The 10225-nt window shown below is 39.1% G+C and overlaps 1 protein-coding gene and 1 long non-coding RNA gene across 2 annotated transcripts; both read left to right on the top strand.

Annotated features, from left to right (window-relative positions):
• The first annotated feature begins 357 nt into the window (after positions 1 to 357).
• On the top strand, positions 358 to 3083 carry LOC131243180 (uncharacterized). The gene is made up of 3 exons (XR_009169939.1): positions 358 to 2641; positions 2748 to 2814; positions 2922 to 3083. It is a non-coding gene; the product is annotated as an uncharacterized LOC131243180 (long non-coding RNA).
• A 3786-nt stretch (positions 3084 to 6869) lies between these two features.
• On the top strand, positions 6870 to 8170 carry LOC131249719 (putative germin-like protein 2-1). Its single transcript, XM_058250491.1, has 2 exons — positions 6870 to 7068; positions 7510 to 8170. The coding sequence occupies exons 1-2, from the start codon at positions 6939 to 6941 to the stop codon at positions 8043 to 8045; spliced, it is 666 nt and encodes a 221-aa protein (XP_058106474.1). The 5' UTR covers positions 6870 to 6938; the 3' UTR covers positions 8046 to 8170.
• The last annotated feature ends 2055 nt before the right edge of the window (positions 8171 to 10225 follow it).

The raw sequence follows: 10225 nt of genomic DNA, 5'->3' as shown, positions 1-10225 counted from the left end.
TGATCAAATTATAGAGCACATGTGGACAGATGGCCAAATAAATAGTAGGAATAGATAGGCTCCATTTTTTTATTAAATGCATTGACTTATGTTATAGGCACATATATGTATAACAGATTATGGTCGAGTTAAACATTGTCATTCTGGACTTACATATTCACTTGATACGATTATTTAGTCTTCAAGTAATTTATATTTGCTAGTAGAACTGTGCACTTCACTCTATTTTCAGTTTATAACTGTTTGTTAATCCACACATTAGGTGAGATGTCTGACAATTAGGTTAGTACACCTACACCGATGCAGTCCCCAGTGAGGTCTCCAGTGTTACTGATACGTTTTTCTCCACGCGAGAAGACTGTGGAATCGCTTGTTGAGCCTCTATCGCGAGCGACAAAAATCAAATGGACTAGAACAATGGATCAGATATTGTTCGATACGTTACTTGAGCAAATAGCTTTAGGCCAAAAGGCGGATAATGGATTTAAGAGAGAAACATATCATGCGGCTACTGAGGAGGTGTCTAGGAGGATTGAAATTTTGGTAAACTGGTAAAATGTGCAAAACTGATTGCAGTATCATAAACGAGAGTACAACGATGTGAAGGACATGCTGGCCGCAAGTGGTTTTGGGTGGGATAGCGAGCATATGGTTGTCATGGCACCAGATGAGGTTTGGGAAGAGTACTTGAAGGTAAAGATTGCTCATAACCCCTTTCATTGAATTTCATTTGTCACATAGATATCTCTCTTAATTATGTGTATTCGACTATCATCTACTTACCTAATCCCTTCCTTGTATGTAGTCGCATCTGAGAGCAGAAAGACTATGCGGGAAGATAGAACGATTGGATGATTTAGCGGCGATTGTAGGTTCAGACCATGTAACAGGCCACTACGCCTAAGGAAGCAAGAACATGGCCGCATCTTCATCTCGTATTTAACAAGATCTGAATGAAGCTTGGATTGACCTGGATGATGACACCGATGCACCTATCGATATTTTCGAGGAAAATCTCAGGGATTCGACTCAGAATTTTTAAGCTTCGAAGGAAAGCCATAGGGCATCAGAAAATTGCTAATTCTGTAGCACTCCCAGCCAAGCAACTGAATCTGAGAGTAGTCGTAGTGGGAGTACGACAACGAAGAGTATGCATTCTACTCGTCCCTTTGATGTCCTCGGCATATCTCTAAATGGGGTGGCAGAGGCAATGCACAAATTTGGACTTGGTAAAGAGGTCAACCGTACTAGTAAAGTCCTGGATATCCTTGAGAGAGGTTTAGGGACTGACCAACCCAGAGTTCCTTGAGTTTGTTTAGCTTCTAACCAGGGATGAGAAGCTAGCCTCCTTTTTTGTAAGTCTTCGACTAGAGCGGAGGGTCAATTGGTTAAAAAAACTTTGTCTGATTTCAATAGAAATGTTGGTAGGGGTTCTAATTGATGGTTGAAACAACCTTAATTAGATTTCATTTTAGATAATTTCAATGAAGGATATGTAATAACTATATACTCATTTGTGTTTTTGTTAGTGACCGTCTTTTTCACATGTCTTTGGATATTTATATACTGTACCACCTGCATGATATTCTGCTTTGTGTGAAACTAATCTGCCCTTTTCAGTACTATTCACTTTACATGCCTTCATATTATGAATTGTATAACATGCATTTTTTCATATCTTGGTTATGTTTATGTGAATATAGATGGGTTTAAGTAAATATTACATTATAGTCAATGGTCGTCGACTTGGGATATATGTCTTGGGATGAGGCACGGTTGCATATAGAAGGATATAATGGTGTCAGACATCGATCCTTCAAATCTTTCCAACATGCGACTGCATGGTGGAATTCTAACCATGCAAGTATGAGTAGTGAGTTAATGATCTAGAGTTGTAGTGAGGTTGAGTCACCTACATATGCCACTAAATCGATCTAAGAAATTTTGAGGTCCAGGGTGTGCAAGAGTACCTAAACAGATGATACTCACACGAATTACAGGGAAATGGTGGCTGCATTTGTAATTGTCATCTTGGTTACAATGTTCATCTTATATTTAATTATTAAGCTGTAGTTTCAGTGTTCCAGCACTTATTCTCACTCTGTTTTTGGTAGACATCAGATATTTGAATCTAGTAGGCTTTTTCAATGGCATGTATAATTGCAGGATACGAATATGTTTTAATCATCTCTAGATTTGCATGTATTTAATAGTACTGATTTATTCCAATAGAATGTAACATGTGCTTTTAATTCCTGCATGCATTACAATCTTATAACCGTCATCCCATAATCTCCATGAGTATGGAGTTCACAGCATTCCGTCTTGACACCTGAACATAAGTTCCCAAGGGCCAGGTATGATGTCTTTAAATTGTGATCAGATTAATGTATAATTCTATTTCTTTTGTGAACGCATGTGTAGACAAGATCTATCATGGAGGGTAACCACCGGATCATTCGAAGATCGTGTGTTAAATTGGTATGAATTTCCATTTCCAATTTACATTACAAGTTATCACATACTGACATCAATCGGACATGTACGGGTAGTAGTCAGACCTAGTAGAAGAATATGCATTGTGTTTCTCTGGGTTGATGTACAATGCCTTTCATCCGTCACCTAAAATCTCCTTCTCGAAGTATGATTTCCATTAATTGCAAATTCCTTTTATTTGTAGTCGGGTCGTAATTAATTTACTAAGTAGTTTATCCATGAATGCCCTTGTTGTTAACCTCCTTCTACAGTAAGGTCATGCACCAAACAACTATGCAGGGCGAACTCCAACTCTGAGACTTGATTCCATCGGCTTGTGTAAGTTCTATAGCCCGGATCATCTCATTTTTTTTTTCTTATATATGATTACAAGGTGCATGGAAATGAGATGGGATTTCAATTTTCATTTCGTATTGCTTTTGCAGACAATAATTCATGTCCCTGGTTCACGATCCGTAAGGTGGCTCCATCTTTCTGATCTATCACATGACATAGACATTGTGGTCGTCTTGTAGGGGAGATTGGAAGAACATGACAGAAGAACTGAAGATATTTGCGTGATGTTTATTATGAGTTGATGTGTTTGTTGAATGTGGCTTATGTCTTTCAGTGGTAGCGTCAATATAATGAATGTAGTATATTCGGTGATTTTGGATACATGTTAACCTACATTTCCAGGGCTGTGATCCACCCAATGTAGCCAATGGCTGCTGGTCAGTGTGGTGGATCCAACCATGATGTATAGCTTCCATCCATGCCCTCAATCTTTTTTTTTTTTTTTTTTTTTTTTTGTTTTACATGGTTTCATGATATGAGACCAAACTATGACAATTTCAAAATCTCAAGTGGACCACGCTACAGGAAACCAACTCAAATGAGTGTTGATGGTTAAAACTCTTTAGGTGGGCCATAAAAAGCTTTTGATCTTCCTGTAGTTGATTTCCATAAATCTTAGCCTTTGGGCCTGATCAATATGTTGGATATCAAATTAGAAGTGACAGTTGGGCAGACGTTGATTTTAATAGGTGTTATCAATGTATAATGTTCTTTCCTGAACTGGGGCCCACAACGAAGTAAAATGGCTTATCCATGCCCTCCATCCATTTTTCCAGCTAATTTGAGGCATTGAGTCGAAACTTGAAGCATTTCAAAAGCTCTACTGGACCATACCATAGGAAAGACTGGGAATAATGATTCCCATCGTTGAATTCTTCATAGGACCCACAGTGAGATTTATTTGTCATCCAATGTTTTCGTAAGATCTCGAAGACGTAGATGGAGGGAAAAAATAAATGTCAGATAGATCAAAAACTTCTGTACCCCATAAAACAATTTCTATACGGAAGTTCAATTGATACTATTTCATGTGGTGTGGTCCATGAACTTTGGGTGTGCTATAAGTTTTGGCTGAATACATAAAATTATCTACTAAAATGGATAGACGGAGCGAATTAAACACAAATCTTACCGTAGGTCCCACATACTAGCCATACAGTGGGTAAAGTTGCCGGGAGAGGCGTCGGTTCCGATATGCAATTGAATCCCATGGGGTATCCAAACAACCTGTATCAGATAACTTATGGGATGGTTGTAATTCCATGAAACCCAACAGGCCTGGTAGCGCATGGGATAAAGTAGTACACCATGAATAACTAACAAATCACTGTACGTCATAAATGCTGGGATGGTCGTAATTCCATCCCATGTAATCCGCAGTGCTTCATGTGGCCAAAACCCATAAAATTATCTACTAAAATAAATGGACAGAGCGGATTAAACACAAATCTCACCGTGGGCCCACATACCAGCCGTATAGTGGGTAAAGTTGCCGGGAGAGGCGTCCGTTTCTTATATGCAGTTGAATCCCACGAGGGTATCCAAACAACCTGTACCAATGTAGATAACCCATGGGATGGTTGCAATCCCACAAAACCTAAATAGGGCCGGCGGCGCATGGGATATAGTAGCACACCATGAGCAACCGACGATTCACTCCCATGTAATCCGCCGTGCTTCACGTGGCCAAACATGGCCAAAAAGTATCAAACAAAAACCCACCCTTTACAAAATCTGTCATAAGATCCTTGCTGCAAAAAGTTTCATCCAAAAGAGGAAGCAAATGATAACAGGAAATCCCTGCTGACCAATAACAGAGGATCTCGACTCATGTTGCAAATCCCTCCGTCATTTGGCAGAGTAGTTGATTTATATGCGATCTTTAGAAAAAAAAAAAACAAAGAAGAAAAAAGTACAAGTACAGAGGCCCAATGCATCAAGCCACGTGCATCAAGTGTTGATGCGCGTTGTCCTTAAAAGTGGAGCCCATCAGTTGATCTAGGCCATTTATCTGACAAGCCCTAAGGTGCATATGGGAACACTTGCAGAGCAATCTACAATAAAGATCCTACCCATCCAACCATATGCCTCTTTGACAAACTATAATTGTATTCATTTTTCTGTAACCATCCATTTGTGGGCCACTTATCAAAAGGTTAGGACCTTCCACTGTAGGAGATTTGGGGGCATAGAGATAAAAAAGAGTGGGTCAGGGAACCATGGGTCCCACTATGGATCGGATCAGATCGAATATTGTAAAAAACCAAGCAACGATCTATTTGATTGATCTGATTTTCGGCCAAGGAATCTTCCTCACCGACAGTCATAAAGCAGGTGGTATTAAAATAATTAATGAGGGTAGGCATGTATAATTTTTCTATGAGCTGAAAACATTGATGTGATGTACAAATTGTTCGTAAGGCAATAATTACAAGCCTTTTATTATTATTATTTTCCCCCGAGGGTGACAGGGCCAACTGCAGGACGTCAGCGCCAACTGCGTTACGCACGTGGTGAGTAGGCTACAGTTTCAACACGTTACGTCGAAATTTTAACTTGGAAACTCTTGGAAGATTTTATTTTATTTTTCTTTAAAATTTCTGTAAGGTTTTAGGGCAGTCTCTCCTTGTAAGACCTGGATTAATGCCGCTGATATATGACCAGCTACATTACCAAACTTGTCCTCTATAAATAAAAACACTCCAAGATTTGTACAATGGCTAAACGGAAGTTATTTGATACTACAGAAAGTACGAATCTTGGAACTTAGGCTCTCAGAAATTGAATGGATGATAGAGAGTATCTCAAATTAGGCTATACAATAACTCAACGTGTACGTGTTTCACTAAGTCATGATCCTAAAATCATATTGATTGGACAATCCTAACCTCAAATCCATGGGCACTTGTTGACATGAGGACAATTGGATGTTGTTATTATTATTATTATTATTATTATTAATATTTAATGCATGAAATTAATTGTCCATCAACCCCATAATCACATTATCAAATAAGCATAATTTTTAGTCGATCGTGCGTCTAAATTGTTATCTGTAATTTTGATAGCTTAATTTTTTGTTAGATATGTAACCAATGTAATTCCTATATAATTTCTAAGGCCATTTGGTCAATTTCCATGTAATTTTTAAAGGCATTTTGAATCGTGTAAGGCATTGTGGGTAACATTCCCAATGGAACAAGTCACCAATTATTTAGGATGTGCAGCATCTTCATAAATATCCCACATTTATTTAGCAATTTAATTTAAATCAAATGGTCTCCGAAGTTACCTGCGAATGGATCTAAAAATATAAGTTATCATTTAATATCAAAATTGTAATGGTCCTTAATTTTAATTTATGGATGAGAATCAATGCAGGACACACCAAATTAATCAGAGGATTGAATGTGCGACTTGGACAACCTGAGGACAGATTCAAATTCTGCGCATTAACGGTGAAGTGTCAGGCCTGATTTATTGACTAGGGCATATCCACGGAGCCACACATGGTGATTGGCTTCAATCTGACACATGGTGAATTCTTGTAGCATAAGTGCACCACATTTACTTGAGAAAACTGGACAGAGGAAAAAGACTGGTATGGTTTATATTCCCTGTATAAGTTTCATGCACTTGACGCTATAAGCCTGGTTTTTGGGCCAGGACCTGTTCAGAGTGGGATCCACTTGATGAATGAACTGAAACATACACACAAATTCCAGGTCAGCATGTGTTGGTTTGCAGATGGCCTTTCAAATCTTATCGTCGGGAAATGGTATTACAATTACTCTAATCTAATTAAAAATATAGAAGGGACCGCATCTTTCTAGATTGGCACTCGAGGAATAGATAATGGGTATTAGTTGTGGTAGCTGGAGAATGACAGTGACTTAATTCATAAACAGACTATTGTGGTCCTCTCTTTTTGGCATCGACGCAACAACAAAACCATTTCAAGTGTCGAGCATTACATGTGGGCAAAAAAGAAGACCATCGCAGTGAATTCCCACTATATATATACATGGCTTGTGTCCTTATTTCTCATCCTCGAAAGAACTTTGAATCCCAATAGCTCCTTTAGCTTTCTTTTTTCCTCGGGTTTTATGAGAATGAGGATGGCTGCTCACATCCTTGTGCTTTCCCTTCTCGCTTTCACTTGTTCTCTCACACATGCCTATGACCCCAGTCTCTTACAGGACTTCTGTGTTGCCATACTAGAACCACAACCGCCAGGTCCCTATGCTCTTCTTTGCATTTGGTTTTGAAACTTCGTGATGCACTCACTATGTCGTCTCTGGTTTTATACATGCAAGATGCAACCACCAGTGTATTTGACATCACATGTGACAACATATGAGATCCAACTCACCCATCAGGTGGGCCCAACTTCGTTGATTTCCTGGGCAGAGAAATAGACCAGATCATACGTCTGGTGGGCCGAATTTATAAAATTTAAATGCTCAATTAACATCTTCCTAGCTCAGATGATGTTGTCGTGTCGTTTGCCATATGAAGTGAGCTAGATGATGTTATAGAGCCCACCTGATGAGTGGCATGGATCTTTCATGTAAGGCCGGGACTACACTAGTGAGCCTAATTGGCATTTTTCTTTAGAACTTCAATATTCGAAGACAAGTGTTCTTCTTCTATCTTATGGTAACATTTATTTTGCAGTATTTGTAAATGGGTACGTGTGTAAGGACCCAAAGAAGGTGCAAGCTGATGATTTCTTCTTCAGTGGACTAAACGTGCCGGGCAACACTTCAAATAACGTTAGGTCCAAAGTTACATTTGTCACTGTGGCTCAGTTACCCGGACTCAACACTCTCGGTATATCCATGGTCCGCATCGACATTGAACCTAACGGTGTCAATTCTCCTCACGAGCATCCACGGGCTTCAGAGATCTTGACTGTTATAGAGGGCACACTCTACGCTGGGTTCGTCACCACCAACCCTGACAATCGCCTCATAACAAAGATCCTACATAAGGGTGATGTGTTCGTCTTCCCAAAAGGCCTCATTCACTTCCAATACAACATCGGCAAAACCCATGCAGTTGCAATCGCCAGTCTGAGCAGCCAGTTCCCTGGTGTCATGACCATATCTAATGCTATCTTTGGTTCGAACCCGCGTCTCCCTGATGATCTTCTCGCAACGGCCTTCCATGTGGACAACAAAGTGATTGATTTACTCAAGGCACAGTTCTAGATAATTAAACGGTTAAATATGTTATCCCTAAATAAGAAATCCTTTCTTAACCTATTATAATAAAAACTTCCTGCTTGAATAAGTCAGCTTAATAATAAGAAGTTTTATTTGGTTGGTTTGAGAAATTGTTCTTTTTCTAGTTAATTAATTAATTTATTTGTTTGTTTTTCCAAACTACCCATTTGCCATTGAAGGCAGATGAATTTGATCACTAGGATCGGCATCAAGCAGAGGTAGAAGAAATTGAAGTTGAGCATCCGCGTGGGAGAGGTAGAAAATGAAGTTGAGCATCCGCATGGGTGGTAGAGCTAGCTCTACACGAGAGAAAAAAATAAAATAAAATAAAAAATCTTAATCCCAGTAATTTATGAATGCATTAAACTCTCTTTGCACGACTTTCCAACCAATCATTTCCTCCTTATAGAAGTGTCGACCTTTTGGAGGTGATTGACTAACACATTCTATTTCAGATAAGGCCCCATGAGTCCATTGATCATAGATCATATGTGTGCATTCACAAAATTCATCATTCCTTTGTTCTCCCAAGCAAGACCTGTGGGCGTACTCCATTTTCATGGCACTTTAGTGCAAGTCTCGGGATGAAGTAGGTGAAGAAGAATACACGTCAGTTCTGTTGATGTGGATCTACTATTTTCTGTTATGTGTGAACTCTCGACAAATTACTAAAGAGTACATTCACTTGGCTGAGGTGCTTGCTCTGGGTCGTTAACTTGCCTTTGCCCCTTTCGTACTCAATCATCTTTACCGCAACATGTATGAAACCACAACTAAAGGATTTTACCAATCTGGTGTGCCTATTTGGTTTGTCCAGATGTGGTTTTATAAATATTTTTTTAATAAAACTCATCAAATCTACCCTAATGGATATTGAATTCACTTCCTTAGGCCACCGTAACATTCATTGGTTCAAAACCAAACTTTTCTTTTGCTGAGTGTATGAATTTCTTTCTTTCTTTTACCGTCAATATATCCAGTCGCACCTTTTGCCCTTTTAAGAATAATGAGTTTGGTCCGATCTGATTCACAATAGAATTTGAATTGACCGATACCGATATGGCAAATCTTAGGGATGTGGCATGAAAATGCTACCGGTCGGTAGAGACTTACCATATGGTAGCACCATTGATACTGGGGTTAATGTCAAAGCTGGCATTGAACAACACCGCCCTAATCTCCTTACACACCAATTAGATTTGGCTCAAGGTATCCATTTTCCTATCTTGCACTGGACTTGTAACCAACCATCAACTCATCGGCCAGTTACAGATTTGATTGTCATCTTCCAAACTCTCCATAAAGGATTCGAGTCCCTCAGTCTGTCCTTTACGTTTCCTCTCTTCACTATTCACTCACAACAACTAGAGTCATTCCGCTCCTAGTGACAGAATTACTATGGGACTTTGATCAGCGGGTCTTGTGAACTAATTATCAGCTGACTTTCTTCCTCATCAAAGACAGAGAAACATACAATCGAGAAGAAGAAGAATAAAGAAAGCACTAAGAATTCAATTGCTCCATTGGCCATGCCTTCCTTTGTCGAGAGAAAAACACATCAAAAAAAAGCATTATAAATTACGCTAATTGTCTTTTCTCCAACATGAATAAAGATGGTCACTTCATTCTCTTTAATAAAAATGAACGAACCAGCTCAACTTAAGCTAGAAGACCACAACAGTAGGTCCGGTCAAAATGGCTTCGACTACTATTTCAATTTTAATGCTCACAATTCCTTCCAACATTTCAAAAATTGCGGAACTTAGTCCCTTCATGATACATTAACCTGCTTGGCATTCAGCATCTTGCCAAACCGCTTTAAGTATCTTTTTGGCCTAAGTAATTGCAAATTTTGAGAAATATTATAAAATTAATTTTAGTCCCATCAATACAAGTACATATGGCCTACCTAGCTAGTGGATCCTTCTGAGTTCAATGGCAGGTGATAATGATGGTGTGGTCCACCTTTCGCATGGATATAATGACAACACACGTGTGTATGAATGCATGCATGTGTAGAAAAGCTAAAGACTAATAATACACTAGACTAATGACAAAAATGTCCATTCTCTGACAATAATGACGCATATCTGGCTTCAGAGGGCGGTTTAGGTTTGGCCTAGCCTCACCAAAGACGGTGCGGCCCTTATCGTGGAGCCCACTTT

Source organism: Magnolia sinica, chromosome 1 (genome assembly GCF_029962835.1).
Source record: "Magnolia sinica isolate HGM2019 chromosome 1, MsV1, whole genome shotgun sequence".
Lineage (NCBI taxonomy): Eukaryota > Viridiplantae > Streptophyta > Magnoliopsida > Magnoliales > Magnoliaceae > Magnolia > Magnolia sinica.
This window is presented reverse-complemented; position numbering and strand designations above follow the sequence as displayed.